General features: G+C 41.9%; 1 protein-coding gene across 1 annotated transcript in view; it reads left to right on the plus strand.

The window, feature by feature from the left end:
- The window catches only part of KLHL8 (kelch like family member 8), a 32,099-nt gene extending 15,021 nt beyond the window's left edge, over nucleotides 1–17,078 (plus strand). The window contains exons 5-10 of the mRNA XM_040417971.1: nucleotides 1,570–1,713; nucleotides 4,045–4,156; nucleotides 7,768–7,936; nucleotides 10,112–10,271; nucleotides 10,727–10,928; nucleotides 16,565–17,078. Coding sequence (XP_040273905.1) covers nucleotides 1,570–1,713; nucleotides 4,045–4,156; nucleotides 7,768–7,936; nucleotides 10,112–10,271; nucleotides 10,727–10,928; nucleotides 16,565–16,688 — 911 coding nt within the window. The 3' untranslated portion in view covers nucleotides 16,689–17,078. The remainder of the gene's footprint in view (nucleotides 1–1,569; nucleotides 1,714–4,044; nucleotides 4,157–7,767; nucleotides 7,937–10,111; nucleotides 10,272–10,726; nucleotides 10,929–16,564) is intronic.
- The last annotated feature ends 5,447 nt before the right edge of the window (nucleotides 17,079–22,525 follow it).

Here is a 22,525-nt window from a genome sequence, read left to right on the forward strand (position 1 = left end):
CCTTTCAGCAATCTAGATCTTTAAGCAAAGAAATATATATTTTGTCTATTCTATGAATTTCAACCACAGCCGACATCTTTGTTCAGCTAAAATGATCTTTAGTTGTTCAAGGGGTTGTCAGGTTTTCTCATATTGATGACCTATCCTCAGGAGTCAGGCCCCTTGCCGATCTGCTATTGATGACCTATTCTGAGGACAGTTTAAAAAAAAAAAAGACAACCCCTTTAAGTTTTAATAGTCAGGTATTGGTTAGGGTTGAAATAGTCAATTCTTATTAAATTTAGTCAAATGTGTATAGGTCCCTTTTTTAAAGGGGTTGTCGGGGTTCAGAGCAGAACCCGGACATACCTCCATTTTCACCCCGGCAGCCCCCCTGACAGGAGCATTGGAGCAGTTCATGCTCCGATGCTCTCCTTTGCCCTGTGCTAAATCGCACAGGGCAAAGGCATTTTTTGGACATCCGGTGACGTACCGGGCTCTCCATGGGGCTGCCAGGAAGCCCGGTGACGGTACTGATGGGCGGGATTTAGCGCTGCCCTAGACCTTGTATCGACACCTTCTTTAAAAATAAATAAATAAGAATAAATCCCTTTTTGTCTGATTTGGTATGGACCCAGGTCTCTGCAGCTTCATGTAAGACTTTAAAGGGCATCTGTCAGCAGATTTGTACCTATGACACTGGCTGATCTGTTACATGTGCGCTTGGCAGCTGAAGGCATCTGTGTTGGTCCCATGTTCATATGTGCCTGCATTACTGAGAAATATGATGTTTTACTATATGCAAGTGATCCTCTAGGAGCAATGGGGGCGTTGTCATTACAACTAAAGGCGCCATTTTTTTCTGCAACTGCCGCGCCCTCCCACTTTGACAGGGCCAGGCAGGGGTGATGTTTTCACTGCCTGGCCCTGTCAAAGTGGAGAGGGCTTAGCAGTTGTAGAGAAAAATGGAGCTTCTAAGTGTATCGGCTACGCCCCCATTGCTCCTAGAGGCTTATTTGCATATAATAAAACATCCTTTTTCTCAGTAATGCGGACACATATGACCATGGGACCAACACAGATGCCTTCAGCTGCCAAGTGCACATGTAACAGGTCAGCCCATGTCATAGGTACAAATCTGCTGACAGATGCCCTTTAAACCTTGCAGGTATCGGCAGTAGAGCATTCTGAGCTGATCTGCAGAACCCACGTCCAGCTGCCAGTAAACAAGTCCACTGCCAGTAAAGCTGATTATCTCAGTCATTTTAGGGAACAGACATGTTGCTGTTTGTCCTAAGGGGACCGTTATTTCTGCAATGCCAAAGTGACCTTCAGCAGAAGAAATCTACTTCAATATGAGCAGTTGTTATAATATACAAGACAAGTAATGTGTCAGCCTGAAGAAGGAGCCGTCATATACAGCACTAGCAGTATGCATGATACCAGCACAGTTTACATATCCAGTATATAAATTTTTATTTGCTTTTCAGGATTTGTCACAAGCAAATTCTAACCTGAATCTGTGTTCTAGTGTACATTGCTGCATGTACCACTTAATATACCGTACCCCTCTGCCTGTCCACTTCTCAGGTGTTCTGTTTTGTGTGGGAGGACGTGGCGGTTCGGGTGACCCATTTCGCAGCATTGAATGCTACTCGATCAGCAAAAACGGCTGGTTCCTTGGGCCTGAAATGAACAGTCGCAGAAGACACGTGGGTGTAATCTCTGTGGGAGGTCAGTAAAATGTCATCATGCACAGCAGCTGTATCTTCTGGTTATATAGAGTATATGAGCACTGCGGTATATGGGGGTCATAGAACGTGCTGGTCCAGTAATCCACTGTAGTACAGCCTTGTTATCTAGCAGAGCAGGGGTTAACCCTTGAGAGAAATCTTGCCGGCATAGGGTGCTGCCGCATGTTGCGGCTGTGCTGCGTTTATGGTGCGTTTTCTTCCAGCAAAGAGAACTCCATTTTGTAATGTAATTTAGTTTTGCTGTGCGTTTTCCCTTTGCTAGAAGATAGCAAGGAAATTATTATATATTTTTTTTGCTGCACCAGAAACGGAGCACAGTTGTGACGTGTGGCAGCACCCTTGGGCTAGGGCGACACATGACGCAACGTTATTGCGGCGCGTTGCAACCTCGCATCAAATGTTCACCTATGGATTCACAATGTGACCTGTGAGTGTTGCAAAAAAATATCCAGCACTGTTTGTGTTCAAAACAGGGGTCTGTGTCACCTGCCTACCACCTTTCGGATCGGATGCGGACCCATTCATCGCCTTTATTCTCTCCACGTCCGTAAGTCCAATCCGTGCCCCCACAACAAGAAAAAAAATAGAACATATCCTATTCTTATCCATTTCGCGGACAAGGATAGGACACAATTTGCAGACCGGCTGTGTGCATGGGTCCTTATTCAGACTTCAGTGACTCATGGACATGTGGCGTCCATGTTCTACACACATCTGTGATTTAACATGGTCCGGGATTACACCATGGAAGCATGCCTTATTTTTGTCTGTTTATGGATCGCTTATAGTCTACATGTGTCCATGAAAAAACACAGAAACAAGATGGATAGGTTAATGTTTCCCTGTTTGTTGCTATGAGATGTTCTTGAAATGAATTTTTAGCTGAGCAGTGTCCGGGGAATATGGATAATACATGGACTAAACATGGATTTTGCAGATCAGTACATCCCTATGATAGAAATGCCGATTGTCCGCAAAACGGACAAGTATAAGACATGTTCTATCTTCTGGCCCCATTGAAATGAATGAGTCCGCATTCAATCCTCAAAATTGCAGAACGAATGCAAAAAGAAAAAAAATGCGGTAGTGTGAATGGGCCCTTATGCCTATCTTGTCACTGTCATCACTGACGTGGGAATGAGGCCTACCTTACAGAAAATCGGGCTGACATGTCTGTATGAGAACGTATTTATACCCACAACTACTAATGGAACTTTCCCATAGACTTTAGGTGTTGGCCAAACAGAATTTCTTGCCCCCAGACTAGGGATCGACCGATATAGATTTTTTTAGGGCCGATAACGATAATTTGTGAACTTTCAGGCCGATAGCCGATAACTTATACCGATATTCTATGAAATGTCATTTTTGAAAAAAAAAAAAAATTCCTACACAAATCTGCTGAAAATAAATATTTTTATTGTTTTTCTTTTGTAAATCTTTCTTTTTTATTTATACTTAATATTATTATTATTATTATTATTATTATTTATTTATTTATTTTACTAACTTTTAGCCCCCTTAGGGACTAGAACCCTTGTCCTATTCAGCCTGATAGATCTCTATCTGGGTGAATAGGATCTCACACTGTCCCTGCTGCCCTGGGCTTTGTGCACACAGAAGCATGGAGCTGACTATGGCAGCCAGGGCTTCAATAGCGTCCTGGCTGCCATGGTAACTGATCGGAGCCCCAGGCTTACACTGCTGGGGCTCCGATCGGAGGAGGAGGGGACCCTGTGGCCACTGCCACCAATGATTAAAACTGGGGGGGCTTGGGTGGGGGGGGCGCACTGCGCCACCAATGTTTTTAATACTGAGGTGGGGGGCGCACTGCGCCACCAATGTTTTTAATACGGGGGCTTGGGGGGGCGTACTGCGCCACCAATGAACACAAATCTCTCATTTATTCACATACAGGAGGCGGGAGCCGGCTATGTGATTCTGCAGCCAGCTCCCGCCTCCTGTATGTGAATAAATGAGAGATTTATGTTCATTGGTGGCGTCTCTATGAGCGGTAGCTGCGATCCACGGCACCTGAGGGGTTAACTACTGCGGATCGCAGCTACCGCTCGTAGAGGTCGGGAGCCGGCTATGTGATTCTGCAGCCAGTTCCCGCCTCCTGTTCAATTTGAATGAATGAGTAAGTTATTATCAACCCAAATTGAACAGGGAGGAGACATCATCTTGTTTGTGATTCTGTTCAAATTGTATCCATTAGGCAGCTCGAGATGTATACTCAATGAGGCATAGCTAGTAGTAGGCTTGGTGAAAATGTTATATAATATATACACATTTTATTATTCATTTTTAGGCAAGGTGTATGCTGTTGGTGGGCATGATGGAAACGAACATTTGGGTAGCATGGAAGTATTTGACCCTTTAACAAATAAGTGGATGATGAAGGCATCAATGAATTCAAAAAGGTAATGTCCTAAGGAATGCTGATTAACCCCTAGAAGGGGTTGTGCCACTTAACAAAAATATTTTTTATTTTTCAAACCAGCACCTGGGTCTAAATGCTTTTGTAAGTTGCACATAATTAAAATTTTAGTATAGCCACTGAGCTATTCAGTAAAATGTATCAGTATAGAGTCTTTTGTTTGTTCTGTTTATTTCTCCATCCACCTCACTGAGGTGGTCACACGTGCTCAGCCTAAATCTTCAACTGCCACCAGCCATATTCTGTTAGAAGTTGTGGTAGTTACAAGGAAAGAGCTGCTGTAGAAAGGACATGCCCTTTGAGCTGCCAGCTTGAAATAAATCTAGCAGAAAAATTGGAGCAATCAATGGACATATCTCAGGGTCTATGTGAGGTTCAGGGTCTATGTAATTCTAGCTTTGTTAGAGATTGTCATGTACTATATGGTGTCTTCAGAAGCTGAGAAGGTATCATAGCCATCAGCTGCCTGCTGTTTTACGCAGCGGACATCAGGAGCCAATGTCTGTGATTGGCAATAATGCTGATCATGGACATTTAATGCCTTAGATGCAATGGTCAATTGCAACCATAGCATCTAAGCACCTTTCCCAGAAGCACTGTGATCGAGGGAGCTGCTTGGTTGCTATGGCAGCCTCTGGCCCTCTGAAGGATCCCAGGCCTGGAAAGCAGTGAATCTCCCATAGGCTGCAATGTTAAATCATTGCAGTCAATGGAAGAAGCATTCAGATGATCACATGTTTAAGTCCCTTAGGGGTTTTTAAAATAAGCATAACATATATATTTTTTTAAAATACAAAAAATATACATATACTGTATATAAAAATTTAAATGTTCCTCATATTAAAATTAAACTATAAAAAAGATGGGTATCGCCATGTCCCAAAATGCTCATACTATTAAAATATATGTTGCTGTAATCATGCTGACCTGGAAAATGAAGGTAACTGGTCAGTTTTCCCACATAGGGAACACCGTAAAAACCACCTCTGCTCTTAGTTTTGTGCAAAGGGGTGACTATCCAGGAGAACACTGACCTCAGGGCACAGCCGGCGCTATACCAAACAACCTTGGTGCCTCCTCTTATGACTTTATAGGGCAGCCTATTGTGAGGTGATAGAAGGCCCCCTATCTCCACAGAAGTCGGTAACCTCATGGGCAGCAGCATTGCTTGTCATATTTGTCCTTTTCCCAAAATTACAATGGATCCGAGGTGATGACGGAAAAGTTATCATGTAGGCTCCATGCACATTTGTCTGTTGGTGCCATTTTAATTGCATGTTCTCAACTTTTGATGTCTATCTACTAAGAATGTGAGGTAAAAAAATAATAAAAGCTCCTGTCTACTCAATCACTCTACAGTATGTTATAAGGTCCTGTTCAGCTCTGACCACCTTTAAGATCACGGTAGCTTTTTAAAACTAAGCAAGCATCATATATGTGCATGGGTTGTTGTAAGAGATAGCTGTCCACCAAATACACAGTCATCCATTTTTATTATATATCTCTTTCGGAGAACTGACTTCCTTGAAAATGCTAAAATAGAAAAAAGGGAGCGTAAATGGAGAGGTGAATTGAAAAAAGAGGCTGGAGGGGGGGGGGGGGGGTTGTGTTGGAGATAGAGACAAGGGTAGGATACAAAGTGGCGTAGGGTGAAATGGAGGATAGATTAGGGGGGTGCCAGGGGACACCTAAAGCCAAAACCAAAGGAAGAATTGATAGATTGTAAGGCTGCTCACACCCAGTGGAACCTAGGTTCAGCCGGCCTTACTCGCAGGCTGTGATAATTAGTGGATGCACGAAAAAGGAGGAGAAGAAAAGCTGGTGGAGCACCAAGTATTGAAGGAGGATTAATGGGAAATTGATACCACTGATAGAGGCTTGTAGTGCCTCCCCAGAAATAAAGGCGATTAATTATAACTGTCTATAGCCAATAAGAAATAAAAATTAAAAGTGTTCTTACATAAAAACAATCATCAAAGTGAGTAGGTTCACTGTATTATTTAACAGATTATACATATACACGCAATCGTGTTTTGACTCCTTGATGCCAGAAACCACCCCCCTCGCCGAGGTCTCCTGTAGAATGTAGGTTCCCCTTGTCATCCTGTTGATTGATTGATGACTCAATGGACTTCAGACGTTGCACAAGGTAACTTTTTATTAGATTAGCTTGATGGGTTTTAGGGAATAGACAACCCCTTCCTCAGGAGCATATACACATAGACAAGTACAGAGCAGCTTTTTATAGATGGTCGCATAAAAAAAGAGGAGGAATCTCCACGTGGAGCGCTCCCTCCCATCCCTGTGACCTGGAACCAGAAGTGCGTTCTATCTGTGGAACGCATGTTTACTGCTTATATTCACATTAATCCAAAACTGTCCCTAGGGCAAATACATGTGGGCACCTTATTAGTTAGTATGTCCATACAGGTGACTGCCCGGCTGTGTTAGGAATTTCACCCCCGCTTCTATAGGTAGTTTTGGGGCCTAGATATACAGGCCGGAGATTCACTTCTGGTCACGTGATGTCGGGTGCCAGACTTGAAAAATGATATGCGGTTTCAGGTCCTAACAGGGGCATCTAGGGCCAATAGACCCAATGGTTAGAGGTCAGAGTTATAATCAATGGAGTAAAAGGGGAACGGATAGGAATGAAGTGCAATACATATAATGAATTGAACAAAGGATGAGAACTTCTGCGTTCCACAGTGGAACGCAAAGTGTATATAGACGATTCAATCAACTGAACTAGGATTTTCTGGATTCCACATTGGAACGCAAAGGAGAATTAACTCCAAATTATAACTCAATAGGGGGAGGGGACTCCCTGAAGCAGTAATACACAAAAAAGGAGGGATTTATACATAAGAACAATAATAATAATAATTAATAAATGGTAGTAAAAAAAAAAATTATATATATATATATATATATATATATATATATATATATATATATAAGATCCTCCCACATGTACAACCCTGCTCTGGGTAAACACATAGAATGTGTCCTTATATAAGAGCATAAATATCTAGAAATACCTGATACAATGGATCCGAGGTGATGATGGAAAAGTTATCATGTAGGCTCCATGCACATTTGTCTGTTGGTGCCATTTTAATTGCATGCTTTCTCTAATAGCTTTTGATGTCTGTCTACTAAGAATGTGAGGTAAAAAGATAATAAAAGCTCCTGTCTACTCAGTCACTCTACATACAGTATGTTAGAAGGTCCTGTTCAGCTCTGACCATCTTTCACCTTTAAGATCACAGTACCTTTTTAAAGCTAAGCAAGCATCATATATGTGCATGGGTTGTTGTAAGAGATAGCTGTCATCCATTTTTATTCTATATGTTTCCGAGAACTGACTTCCTTGAAAATGTAAATCCTTCCTGCCTGAGAAATATTACCATCCAGTTTCTGACTTCCCTTTACAGTCAGGCTGATCTCTCTATCGCTACATCTCTCAAATGTCTTGTTACCCTCGTAGTTGGCTCCTGTCTTTTATACTGGTTGTATCTTTCTGTATATTGCAGGGTATTATGTATCTCGTATCATCTTAATGTCCATTCACTTAGCATATGGTTTTCATAGGAGAGGCATTGCCCTGTCTTCACTTGGTGGCCCAATCTATGCCATTGGAGGACTGGATGACAACACTTGCTTCAATGATGTGGAAAGATACGATGTGGAATCTGACCGGTGGACAGCTGTGGCACCAATGATTACCCCACGTGGAGGTGTTGGATCTGTTGCTCTAGTGGTACGTAGATAAGCAGATAACTAAGGTAATGAGACATTACATTTAGGATCTTATAAACAAGGAAGAACTTTGGAAGCCACATTTGATAGAAAGAAGTCCATATCGTTTTGTAGAGCATGGAACTGTTCAGTGCTGTGAAGGTTTATCTACTTTTAGGTCAGGTAGCCATTAGACTAGATCGATTTAGCGGCATTGTAAACTCTTGGCCTAAATGTTGCTTTGGAATAGTCTGCATATTACTAATTTATTCTATGTTGTTTGTTGGTGGTGGTGGTGGTAGTAGTAGGTAAAGTTTTCTTATTACTTTTGCCTGTGACCTCTCTTCCTCACGGTTTCTACAGTCTCCTTCAGTATTCTGTAATAATTCTTAGAGTAAGGCTACATTCACACGTCAGTATTTTTCTATAATCCGATTTTCTGTCCGTTTTTTGCGGATCCGTTGTTCCTGAAAATGTTTCCGTATGTCACGTTTCCGCAAAAAACGGAAACGTGTATAAATTTCAATAAGCAAATAAAGTTGTTTGGATTTCTTGAAAGAAAAAAAATAAATTAAAATGTAATTTCCAGGAACGGATTCCGTATAAAACGGATGACATACGGAATGACATCCGTATGTCTTCCGTTTTTTGCGGATCCATTGACTTTGTATTGTACCAGGATCCGATTTTTCAGGAAAAGAATAGGACATGTTTTATATTTAAACGGACATGCGGAACGGAACAACGGAAACGGACAGCACACATTGTGCTGTCCGTTTTTTTCCAGGACCCATTGAAAATGAATGGGTCCAGATCTGGTCCAGATCTGTTCCAGAAAAAACGGAACAGATCAGGAAAGAAAAAACGGACGTGTGAATGGACCCTAATGCTGTTATCCTCAGACATACAACTGCAAAAGCCATTTGCTTCTCTCTCACGTGGGAGTATGAAATAGTTTGTTTTCCACTGTGATTTGGTCCAGGAGGCCACGTCCACAGCTTATTCTAACCGAGCATTGAGTATACATCTGGATAAAGCATTCCACCCCAAGGTTGTAATCCTGATCTTCCTGTGCGAAAAAAATTCCTGTTTATTCTTGTCCCTTTTGGAGGATCAGGAAAGCTATGTAAAATACATACTAACAGGCTTCATATGCAACCAGTGATATAGCTAATATGTTGTCGTGCATTTGTGTTCATACAGCTGTATCTTTACTCTGTGATCCCTCCATATATTCCTTTCTGGGAATATAGATGTGTGTCCGCACCCTTATTGGATCTGATGATACTGGTGTTCTTCCACCGTGTAGTCGCCCTTCTCTTGGGTACTCCAGTACTTCTACTACTATGACTTCCGTTGGAGCAACCCCTTCTCAGACTGAAGCTGAAATGGAATTCAGATATGGCTTTTAGAACATGGCCTGATGGTGCGGCTGACCACATGATTTTATACCTCATAGTTCATGTGGTGCTGTAGGTGAGCATGGCTTGGCTATATGTGGCCAGCCGGCCAGTATCGTTGCAGAAGCTTTGTATTGCCCACTTTGCCCTTCACCAGAAATGTATTAGATTGTGACCATTAACATTAGTGGGTGACCATGTAGCTCCTGGTTGCATTGAGCCAACCAACTGCTGTTTTTAATGGCACTCTTCCATGGCTCAGGGAGGGGGAATCCCTTCTTTTTTTTTTTTTTTTTTTTTTTTTTATGCCCCAGTATTGTATATAGATATTTTAATTCGGCCCCATGCACACTACCGTATCATTTTTGCGATATGCAAAGTACGGATGTAGTCTACATGCCGTCCTCATTTGCAGACACAGAGGGTCATTTATCAAACTGGTGTAAAGTAGAACTGGTTTAGTTGCCCATAGCAACCAATCAGATTCCACCTTTCATTTTGGACAGCTCCTTTGGAAAATGAAAGATGGAATCTGATTGGTTGCTATAGGCAACTAAGCCAGTTCTACTTTACACCAGTTTGATAAATGACCCCAATAGTCTTTTTGTGGATGATCCATGTGCTTTCCGCATCCATATGTACTACGTGTACTATACTTGTCCGCAAAGTGTGGACTGTGGACCCATTGAAGTCAATGAGGCCTCAAAATATGCAGCTATAACACATACCGCAAAACTGATACAGTCACGTGCATGGAGCCTTAAAGAGATAAACAACAGTTTTTCACTTGTTTTTAGAATCATGTCTATGCCGTGGGAGGAAATGATGGTGTTGCTTCCCTGTCAAGTGTGGAGCGGTATGACCCACATCTGGACAAATGGATAGATGTGAAGGAGATGGGCCAGCGAAGGGCTGGCAACGGAGTTAGTGAACTTCATGGCTGCTTATACGTTGTAGGTAAGTCTTTCACTTATGCCTGCTTTTACTCTTTTATGTGAAAGATGTATGTCCATCACATGACCAGAACAGAATTATTATTTTTTTTGTATCTCCTTGAAGAAAAGAATGAAAGTTCCTACTCAATGATTGGACTTTGTGCTGGAAAGTGAATAAGTGACCCTTTAAGTCATGCTGTGTGACTACTGTACCCAGAGCCCTCATAGCTTTCACCTCCCCTAAAAAAGGCAGCTTAATATTCATGTAGCTTCATAAATTTACTTGTGCTCTCATCGATGGTATTTTTGTGACTGACTTAAAGTATGGAAGGCAAATCGCTAGATTGGGGCTACAAATGATATAATATATTCTGTCCTATATTCAAGCACCTCGAAGTCCAGAGGAAATCCGATATTTGCTGTATGTTTTCGAGCTGCTTCTTTGGTGACCTGCTTCTGATTTCTTTATCCTTGCAGGTGGATTTGATGACAATTCTCCACTGAGTTCAGTAGAAAGATATGACCCCCGAGCCAACAAGTGGGAATATGTTGCAGAGCTAACTACCCCAAGGGGTGGAGTGGGCATAGCAACTTTAATGGGCAAAATATATGCGGTTGGAGGTCATAATGGAAATGCTTATTTGAATACTGTGGAGTCCTATGACCCAGTTATCAACAGGTAATTGTGTATTGTGGCATTTATAAGGTTTCAAGAGTGAATCTTTTTGACGTGAGGCTAGTTGAAAATATCAGTCAGGGAACAGATTGCAGGAGGTCTCTGGATACGGCATTGCCGGACACTACATAAATGCTTGCTGGCCTCATTAATTATAATGGGGACTGGTGTAGATCCGTCCGCAGTCGGCCGGACTAAAACCACTGAACGCTATTGCAGCTCAGCCCCATTGACTTGAATGGGGCTGAGCAACAACTAGGCTATGTGCCTTACATGGTCTAGAGCAGGTATCAGCAACCTTGGGCACTCCAGCTGTTCTGAAACTACAACTCCCAGAATCCTTTCACTTCTATGGGAGTTACAAGAACAGCCGAGTAAGTGTGCATGTTGGGTTGTAGGTTCACAGCAGCTGGAGTGCCAAAGGTTGCTGGTCCCTGGCCTAGAGAGAGGTTGTGGTGCTTAACCCCTTAAGGACTCTGCCCTATTTCACCTTACGGACTTGGCCATATTTTGCAAATCTGACCAGTGTCACTTTAAGTGCTGCTAACTTTAAAACGCTTTGACTTATCCAGGCCATTCTGAGATTGTTTTTTCGTCACATATTGTACTTCATGACACTGGTAAAATTAAGTAAAAAAATTTCATTTTTATTTATAAAAAAAATTGCAAATTTACCAAAAATTTGTAAAAAAAAAAAAAAAAATTGCAAATTTCCAAGTTTCAATTTCTCTATTTCTATAATACATAGTAATACCTCCAAAAATAGTTATTACTTTACATTCCCCATATGTCTACTTCATGTTTGGGTAATTTTGGGAATGTTATTTTATTTTTTGGGGATGTTACAAGGCTTAGAAATTTAGAAGCAAATCTTGAAATTTTTCTGAAATTTTCAAAAACCCAATTTTTAGGGACCAGTTCAGGTCTGAAGTCACTTTGCGAGGCTTACATAATAGAAACCACCCAAAAAGGACCCCATTCTATAAACTACCCCCTCAAGGTATTCAAAACTGATTTTACAAACTTTGTTAACCCTTTAGGTGTTCCACAAGAATTAATGGAAAATAGAGATGCAATTTCAAAATTTCACTTTTTTGGCAGATTTTCCATTTTAATAATTTTTTTTCCAGTTACAAAGCAAGGGTTAACAGCCAATCCAAACTCAATATTTATGGCCCTGATTCTGTAGTTTACAGAAACACCCCATATGTGGTCGTAAACAGCTGTACAGGCACACGGCAGGGCGCAGAAGGAAAGGAATGCCATACGGTTTTTGGAAGGCAGATTTTGCTGGACTTTTTTTTTTTTTTTTAACACCATGTCCCATTTGAAGCCCCCTGATGCACCCCTAGAGTAGAAACTCCAAAAAAGTGACCCCATTTTAGAAACTACGGGATAGGGTGGCAGTATTGTTGGTACTAGTTTCGGGTAGATATGATTTTTGGTTGCTCTATATTGCACTTTTTGTGAGGCAAGATAACAAGAAATAGCTGTTTTGGCACAGTTTTTATTTTTTTGTTATTTACAACATTCATCTGACAGATTAGATCATGTGATTTTTTTATAGACCAGGTTGTCACGGATGCGGCAATACCTAATATGTATACTTTTTTTTGGTGGTGTCCGGCGTTGTGACCGGATTCCCTGCTGAATGATTTCAGTCGGCATCCTGTTCCTATTAACCCCTGCCGTGCCGCAATGTACTTTGAAACTTAGGACGTACCGGTACATCCTGAGTCCTTAAGGGGTTAAAGAGCACTGGCTTCTTCCAACAGCTGATCGGTGGGGGTCCCGGGTGTCAACCGCTGCCAATCTGATATTGATGACCTATCCAGAAGATGGCATAAGAAAGTTCAGGACACACTCTTTTTAAGTCTGAAGAAAAGTAGTCTTTTTATTTCTGTTTGAGGTTGAAGAACCTTTCTAGTGCATTGGTGTGTTATTTCAATCTACAAACCTCTATCCAGAGGATAGGTCATCAATATAAATTCCTGGATAACCCCTTTAATGTATTAGAAAGGGTTTTCTAGAACTAGAAAAGCATGTACAGGTGAAACTCGAAAAATTAGAATATCGTGCAAAAGTCCATTTATTTCAGTAATGCAAATTAAAAGGAATTGCATTAATGCAGCTTAAAATTAGAATATTGTGAAAAGGTTCAATATTCTAGGCTCAAAGTGTCACACTCTAGTCAGCTAATTATTCCATATCCCCTGAGCAAAGGGGACCTGAGATTGTGACTTTGGGGTTTCATAAGCTGTAAGCCATAATCATCCAAATTATAACAAATAAAGGCTTGAAATACCTCGCTTTGCATGTAATAAGTCTCTCATATATTAGTTTCACCTTTTGCGTTGCATTACTGAAATAAATGAACTTTGCACGATATTCTAATTTTTTAATTTTACCTGTAGCCCTTCTTCCAAAAACCTGTGGCAGTGTTTCAGAAAGGAAGTAGACCTTCTATTTTTTACCAAGTGATTTGGCTAGATGGCTTTTAGAGCAGCTGTTTTATGTTTCCGATTATATAAACTGCATTTATCAGCCCTGACACAACATGCTGTTCTTTGAAAAAATATATGAGATATCTCAGTCCTCATACCTGCATGAAATGTCTTCTAATGGGATGCAGGCTCCTTTGCTACCAATATGGTATTGTACAAAAACAAGACAAGACTACCTCAAAAGGTTTTAAAGAAGCACTCCATTTATTTTTTTCTTTGCCTATATAGTACAGGATAGGCCATTATTAAAGAATAAGTTAGAGGCTCTTGTGCATGCCTTGTATATTCCTGTGAAACTTGTAGGTTGTCAGCCATCTTGATTCCTTCTCCCCTCAGATATGGTTTTCCTAATGAATTTCCCATCATGCCCGGCTTTGCAGGGACATAGGGGGTGGAGTCTCGCCGCACAGCACTGCTTCCTGAGGGCAACCATGACAGATTAGTGACACCGCTACTATCCCCTCGCACTGCAGACTCTCCATGTTCTCCTATGTGATGCAGCTTGAGACTGTCATCTCTCTCACCTGTCCCGTCCTACATGCAAGAGACCAGTGTGACGTTACATCTCAAAAAACTAAACTGGAGTCCGCACACACATACAGATTAGACGGGTAGTGCGAGTCCGACCAGCATCTGCATGGAGGTTGTATGTTTCCCCCGGTTTCCTCCCACACTTCAAAGACATACTGATAGGGAACTTAGATTGGGGGCAGTGGGATGCCAATGCCTATGAAGCGCCACAGAATATGTCAGCGCTATGTAAATGAGTAAAATAAATACCAATATACAGAGGAGTGTGGGGAGGGGCCTGAGAGCTGCTAGGAGGGATTTGATTGGGGATGTCATCCCATTTACACATTAGGGCAAGGTGTCAGACTTGTTCCCATATTGAAACTGAGTTAGTGTGTAACAAATTAGGGTGCATTCACATCATCGTTTGGTTTTCCATTCTTCTGATCAGAAGAACATAGATAGATGGATAGAGAGATATATATATAGATATATATATATATATATATATCTATTTATTTATTTATTTATTTTTTATCCATTATTTTCAGCATCCATTATAATCAGTTTGCATCCATTTGTGTCATTTCCATTACAGATCCGTTATTTTAGACGTGAGAAAAAGTCCTCCCGTCTAAAATAACGTATCTCTGACAGAGCTGACACAAACTGATCATAACGGATGCTCAGAAAGACAGATCAGTTATTTTCAGCGCAAAATTACAGATCTATTAATTTTTTTTTTTAATCTATTCTTCTGACGCGTGGTGAGGTAGCAATCTATGTAAAATAAAAACAAAAAATCCAGATTGCTTCTTTGACTTCACCTCTGCAAAGATCAGCCATGTTTTAGGATAAATGCCATGTTCTGCCCCTACTATATATGCTGTTTCTAGGTTTACTATGGTTTTAACAGATGTGCTCATGTACATCTTCCCCATGCTTTTTCTTTGGACCCATTTTCACCATGTAAGCAGGTCACTCTGGTTTCTTTACATCCTGTATGTAGCTGTTCCTGTATCAAACCAATCCCATGATGCCCTTCTCTCTTCTCTGCCACAGCTCCAGCCCCACCCCTAACCACCATCTAGTTACATAGACACATCCCTATCACTGCTCCTAATATACTCCCATGGACATGACATCACAGGAAATGATAGCTGGACATGGTCATGTGACCACAACCCAGAATGGAACCTAGGGGGTAAAATGAAATGTTACAAAATGACAGTTAGGGTCCATTCACATGTCCGCATCCGTTTTGCAATTTTTCAGAACCGGTGCAGACCCATTCATTTTCAATGGGGCCGGAATGTGCTGTCCGCATCCGCATTTACGCATCCGTGCTTCCTTTCTGCAAAAAAATAGAACATGTCCTATTCTTGTCCGCAATTGCGGACAAGATTAGGCATTTTCTATTATAGTGCCGGCGAAGTGCAGGCCGCAGATTGCGGAATTCACATTGCCAGTGTCCGTGTTTTGAGGATCCTCAATTTGCGGATCCGCAGAACACTTACGGACGTGTGAATGGACCCTTACCTTAATAAATTTTAAAGGATGTTGATGCAAACTGGAAAACCCCTTTACTCTAAGGCCCCTTTCACAATAGCATTCTAAATACATAGTAAAATAGCGCTGGAGGGGTTAAAAAAAAAAATATATAATATAACTCGCCTAATCCACTTGATCGTGGAGGCCAGCATCTCTTTCTGTCTCCTTTGCTGAACAGGACCTGTGGTGAGCATTCATTACAGGAAAATGACCTGTGGTGATGTCACTCCGGTCATCACATGATCTTTTACCATGGTGATGGATCATGTGATGACCGGAGTGATGTCACCACAGGTCATTTTCCTGTAATGAATGCTCACCACAGGTCCTGTTCAGCAAAGGAGATGCCGGTCTCCGCGATCAAGTGGATTAAGGTGAGTTAAATTATTATAATTTTTTTTAACCCCTCCAGCGCTATTTTACTATGCATTCTGTATTCAGAATGTATTATTTTCCCTTTATAACATGGTTATAAGGGAAAATAATAGCAATCTACAGAACACCGATCCCAAGCCCGAACTTCTTCACAGAAGTTCGGGTACCAAACATGCGCGATTTTTCTCACGCACGTGCAAAACGCATTACAATGTTTTGCACTCGTGCGGAAAAATCGCGGGTGTTCCCGCAACGCCCGTCTGAAAGAGGCCTAACTGTAGCTAGTCATTTTGTTATCCTTTTGCATATCTTTCCTCCTCTTCATTAATTTTATTGGATTTAGGCTTCATGCACATGACCGTTGTGTGTCTTGCGGTCCACAAAACACAGATGGCGTGCGTTCCGCAATTTGCGGAACGGCACGGACAGCCATTAATATAACTGCCTATGCCTATAGGACAGGTTATTTTATTTTTTTACAGAGCAACGGATGCGGACAGCACACTTGAGTGAGTGCTGTCCGCATTTTTTGCAGCCCCATTGAAGTGAATGGGTCCGCATCCAAGCTGCAGCTCGCATGCGGACCAAATCAACGGTTGTCTGCATGAGGCCTTAGGCACGATATACGATAATCTCCATGTTTTTGATTTGTATCTTTTTGCCTGAGTAACATTCTTGTTTCTTTCCATTCTACAATAGATGGGAGCTTGTTGGGTCCGTGGCTCACTGTCGGGCTGGAGCAGGGGTTGCAGTCTGTGCTTGCTTGAGTAGCCAGATCCGGGATATTGGCCAGGGCTCGAGCAACGTGGTAGACTGCATGTAACCAACAGAACCGGATTCTTCGCAATTCCTAAGCAAACTACGTTTAGTATCATATCCTAATGTCTGACTTCTTTGCTAGGAACGTCGTCTGTATATATCAGTGTTCAGGAATTGCACTTGTATTATACTTCCTCCGATGCTGTGTGTAAGCAATGGGCAATAAGTCTAACTTCCTGTATGTACTTTTTACAAAACTGCAGACTTAACGGTTATACTTTAATTTATTTGTTGAAATGCCAAATGTCTTTTACATAGTGGCTTCACGATTTATGCTATCTGTGTATATAGTATGCACTGTTTGGACATTTTTGTGTGTGTATATAAGTGTATTTATTGAAATGTTGTGGATTAACATACAAGACACTAGTTTTCAAAATTGACATTAAAAATGTTTTCCTGTTTACTGGTATTTTTACTTTTAGAATGATTGCAAATGAACATTGGGGTTTTAAGCTTGCATGTCCTTCTAGGTGGCTTCTCATAATAAGATGGGGTATATATACAGTCAGGTCCATAAATATTGGGACATCAACACAATTCCAAAATATTTGGCTCTATACACCACCACAATGGATTTGAAATGTCAGCTTTAATTTAAGGGTATTTACATCCAAATCAGGTGTAGGAATTACAACAGTTTGCATCTGTGCCTCCCACTTGTTAAGGGGCCAAAAGTAATGGGACATAATAATTAATCAAACTTTCACTTTTTAATACTTGGTTGCAAATCCTTTGCAGTCAATTACAGCCTGAAGTCTGGAACGCATAGACATCACCAGACGCTGGGTTTCATCCCTGGTGATGCTCTGCCAGGCCTCTACTGCAACTGTCTTCAGTTCCTGCTTGTTCTTGGGCATTTTCCCTTCAGTTTTGTCTTCAGCAAGTGAAATGCATGCTCAATCGGATTCAGGTGATTGACTTGGCCATTGCATAACATTCCACTTCTTTCCCTTAAACTCTTTTTGGTTGCTTTTGCAGTATGCTTTGGGTCATTGTCCATCTGCACTGTGAAGCGCCGTCCAATGAGTTCTGAAGCATTTGGCTGAATATGAGCAGATAATATTGCCCGAAACACTTCAGAATTAATTCTGCTGCTTTTGTCAGCAGTCACATCATCAGTAAACCAGTTCCATTGGCAGCCATACATGCCCACGCCATGACACTACCACCACCATGCTTCACTGATGAGGTGGTACGCTTAGGATCATGAGAAGTTCCTTTCCTTCTTCATACTCTTCTCATCACTCTGGCACAAGTTGATCTTGGTCTCATCTGTCCATAGGATGTTGTTCAGAACTGTGAAGGCTTTTTTAGATGTCGTTTGGCAAACTCTAATCTGGCCTTCCTGTTTTTGAGGCTCACTGATGGTTTACATCTTGTGGGGAACCCTCTGTATTCACTCTGGTGAAGTCTTCTCTTGATTGTTGACTTTGACACACATACACCTACCTCCTGGAGAGTGTTCTTGATCTGGCCAACTGTTGTGAAGGGTGTTTTCTTCACCAGGGAAAGAATTCTTCGGTCATCCACCACAGTTGTTTTCCGTGGTCTTCCGGGTCTTTTGGTGTTGCTGAGCTCACCGGTGCGTTCCTTCTTTTTAAGAATGTTCCAAACAGTTTTGGCCACACCTAATGTTTTTTCAGCCTAATGATGGCTTGCTTTACTGATAGTGACAGCTCTTTGGATCTCATCTTGAGAGTTGACAGCAACAGATTCCAAATGCAAATAGCACACTTGAAATGAAGTCTGGACCTTTTATCTGCTCATTGTAATTGGGATAATGAGGGAATAACACACACCAGGCCATGGAACAGCTGAGAAGCCAATTGTCCCATTATGTGCCTCCCACTTGTTAAGGGACCAAACATATGCAAACTGTTGTAATTCCTACACCGTTCACCTGATTTGGATGTAAATACCCTCAAATTAAAGCAGACAGTCTGCAGTTAAAGCACATCTTGTTCATTTCAGATCCATTGTGGTGGTGTATAGAGCCAAAAAATGTTAGAATTATGTAAATTTCCCAATATTTATGGACCTGACTATGTACAGAAGGAGTGACACTATGTCTGGTCATCATATGACCTATATCCTGCATTCCCCCTCTGCAATTCTCAGTTGTAACTATGCCATACAGCAGAGCTACAGCACAGAAAGTAGGATGTGAATCCAGTAGCTGTGAGACAACAGAACATTGTTAGCTGCAACCGTTTTCTCGCACTTGGCTCCTGCTCCCTACTTCCCTCAGTAGACTCCTATGGGCAGCATGTAACATGAACCCTCAATAAGCTGAAAGTCTGTCTATTCTCCCAAGACAGATGTAGGAGTTAAATCAGTGAGTGAAGCGTTTAAAGGGTTATTCTTATCTCTGACATTGGGGCATATCACTGGGATATGCCCCCACCTCTGGAACCTGCACCTATGCCTAGAACAGAGCCCGCAAAGTCTCAGAGGGCGCACCTCCCACTGTTCATTCCTATGAGAACAATGAAAATAGCCAAGCGCTGGCTCTGCTAAATCCATCAGTCCCATCGAAGTGAATGGAGCAGTGACCGTGCTTGCATGCTGCTTCTTCCATTCATTACAATGGGACATCCAAATAATACCAGAGTGTTGAGCGTGGCTATTTTTGGCACTCCCATAGATATGAATAGAGGGTGGGCTCTGTTCTAAATATAAGTGCAGGGCCCAGGGGTGGAACCTACACCTATCAGACATTGGGGGCATATCCTAGTGATATGCCCCCAATGTTTGAAACTGAGTAACACTAAGTAGAGGGATGAGGAAAGGAAAAATATCCGGCACTGGAATGATATTCAGTAAAAAACTTCCTCTTTATTGAACGTAACATAAATCCAAGTACAAACAGATCCTCGCACAAAGCGGTTGTTGACGTATTTTGGACAGATGTTCTTAGCCGTTACGACTAAGAAATCTGTCCTAAACGCATCAACAACTGCTTTGTGCGAGGATCTGTTTGTACTTGGATTTATGTTACGTTCAATAAAGAGGAAGTTTTTTACTGAATATCATTCCAGTGCCGGATATTTTTTATTTTTTTCATCTTACCTGGATAACCTGTTCCTTCCGTGCACACAGAGTTTCCACACAAAGTTAGCTGGATATGTAACATTTTGGATGAGGAAAGGAATCTGAGCTGGAGTGCCGGTTGTTGATCCCTGTTCTATAGGTTTTTTTATTTACTTGTATTATTGATTTATGCAGAGTCTGTTGAAAGTCTAGACCAGGCATCCTCAAACTGCGGCCCTCCAGCTGTTGCAAAACTACAACTCCCAGCATGCCCGAACAGCCTACAGCAGGGCATTGTGGGAGTTGTAGTTTTACAACAGCTGGAGGGCCACAGTTTGAGGATGCCTGGTCTAGAGACACAATAAACCCACATAAGGGAATTGCAAAGAGAATTCCCTAAAAGTAATGTCGCCAGAAAACGACCAATTGGTTAAATTTGTTGGAATAGCATTATAATGTGAAATGTTCCCATTTTTACACTTTCTACTGAGCCCTCACAGAAGTCTGACACTTCTTACATCAAAAGGTCACATTACACCAACTGACCGGGTTTATGCAATATTACTATATGTCAATGGTATACAGGAAATGTTGTCTAGTTCAGTTTACAACTGAAGTCACATGTGGGGAAAAACAGCAATGGTCGTGTGCATGAGCTTTTAGGCTGGTTTGAAACCTTGTAGTATGGTACCAATAAGACTGCCTACATAGTACTGTATTGTGACCCTACCAGTTTGAAAAGTCCATTTTGTCTCATCAGGGATGTGTAGGTATGCACTCAATCACAAACACTAGGGTGATAATGACAGCAGGACAGCTACACATACATGATGTAACCTGTTAATGGTCTCAGTAAATCACGGCAATCTAAGGGTGCCGTGTTAGACACAAAGGGGGTCATTTATGAATAGATATACTCCAAAAATTGGCGTATATCTGTGTTAGATTCGGCTGCAAAGGGGATTTGTCTTTGCCGGTTTTGGGCGTAAAAAAAATGAATAAATCTACGCTAGCAATGAAGCTGGTGTGGATTTAGGCCGGAGCTTCTACATAACTGTCGCATGAAGCACCAGTGCAGGGTTATTAAGACCGGCGTCTAAAACACGGGTCTTAATAAATGACCCCAAATATCTGCACAGGTTTCTGTTCCAAGTACCAGAGGCGTTACTTGTGTTTAATGCGATTTTGCCGCAGATCTCACCCTTCCATTAAAAATAGTGAAATCCGTACAAAAGAACCGAACAAACAATTGACATACTGCGGCCAATCGTCTGCCTGATCTTTTATATATAGCCCTTAGTTTGTCTAATCTCATTTACTTTGCTGATACTGTATTAGGCCTCATGCACACGATCGTAGTTATGGTCCGCACCAAGCTGCAGTTTTTGAAGGGGTCAAAAGCCATGATATATTCCCACAATATAAAAAAATATAAGGGGTTGAGTCCGCACAACCTGCCTGCAGGTGCACATCACTATGGCGAACTACATACACAAACGGAAAATGCAAATGTGATCGCACACTGCATCCAGCACTCTGCCCTCCATGCTGGATGAGACATTGGTTTATATTTTGGCCAAAGCATAGTAAGCCACTCACCGCGTCAAGGTCGTCTCAATTGAGTGGTCCCTAACTCTTGTTCCTACCTGTTCATGGGCCATGACAGCCACATAAAATCCAGGGAATGCAGGTCAGCATGCAAGCCAAGTACACTTTGCTTGTAACCCCGTCCGGTGCCATTACAGCTTTCATCGGATCCAGGGATGCAAGTACCAACATGCATGCTGAACCCACCATATACTTCTCCTGGAGCCAGATGGCTAATGGTAGGTTCTATATAAGCAGACTCAGTTTTATACTGACTTTAAAACCAGCCTCCAGGACAGATTGACTGGTCAGGTGTGCTTGACTCAAAGGAGATCGCCACGCCTCCAATATATGCTACAAAGAAAAAAATATAAGGGGTTGCATTCCCTGGATTTTATGTGGCTGTCATGGCCCATGAACAGGTAGGAACAAGAGTTAGGGAACACTCAATTGAGACGACCTTGACGCGGTGAGTGGCTTACTATGCTTTGGCCAAAATATAAACCAATGTCTCATCCAGCATGGAGGGCAGAGTGCTGGATGCAGTGTGCGATCACATTTGCATTTTCCGTTTGTGTATGTAGTTCGCCATAGTGATGTGCACCTGCAGGCAGGTTGTGCGGACTCAACCCCTTATATTTTTTTCTTTGTAGCATATATTGGAGGCGTGGCGATCTCCTTTGAGTCAAGCACACCTGACCAGTTAATCTGTCCTGGAGGCTGGTTTTAAAGTCAGTATAAAACTGAGTCTGCTTATATAGAACCTACCATTAGCCATCTGGCTCCAGGAGAAGTATATGGTGGGCTCAGCATGCATGTTGGTACTTGCATCCCTGGATCCGATGAAAGCTGTAATGGCACCGGACGGGGTTACAAGCAAAGTGTACTTGGCTTGCATGCTGACCTGCATTCCCTGGATTTTATGTGGCTGTCATGGCCCATGAACAGGTAGGAACAAGAGTTAGGGACCACTCAATTGAGACGACCTTGACGCGGTGAGTGGCTTACTATGCTTTGGCCAAAATATAAACCAATGTCTCATCCAGCATGGAGGGCAGAGTGCTGGATGCAGTGTGCGATCACATTTGCAATTCCCACAATATACTTCAATGAGAGCAGTACAAAGCTATACGCCAGTAATTTTATGGCTTCATACCATACTTACTGGCATTACCAATAGGCTCTGACTAATAACCAAAGTCCTGGTTAAAGGGTCAGACG

This window comes from Bufo bufo, chromosome 2 (assembly GCF_905171765.1).
Source record: "Bufo bufo chromosome 2, aBufBuf1.1, whole genome shotgun sequence".
Lineage (NCBI taxonomy): Eukaryota > Metazoa > Chordata > Amphibia > Anura > Bufonidae > Bufo > Bufo bufo.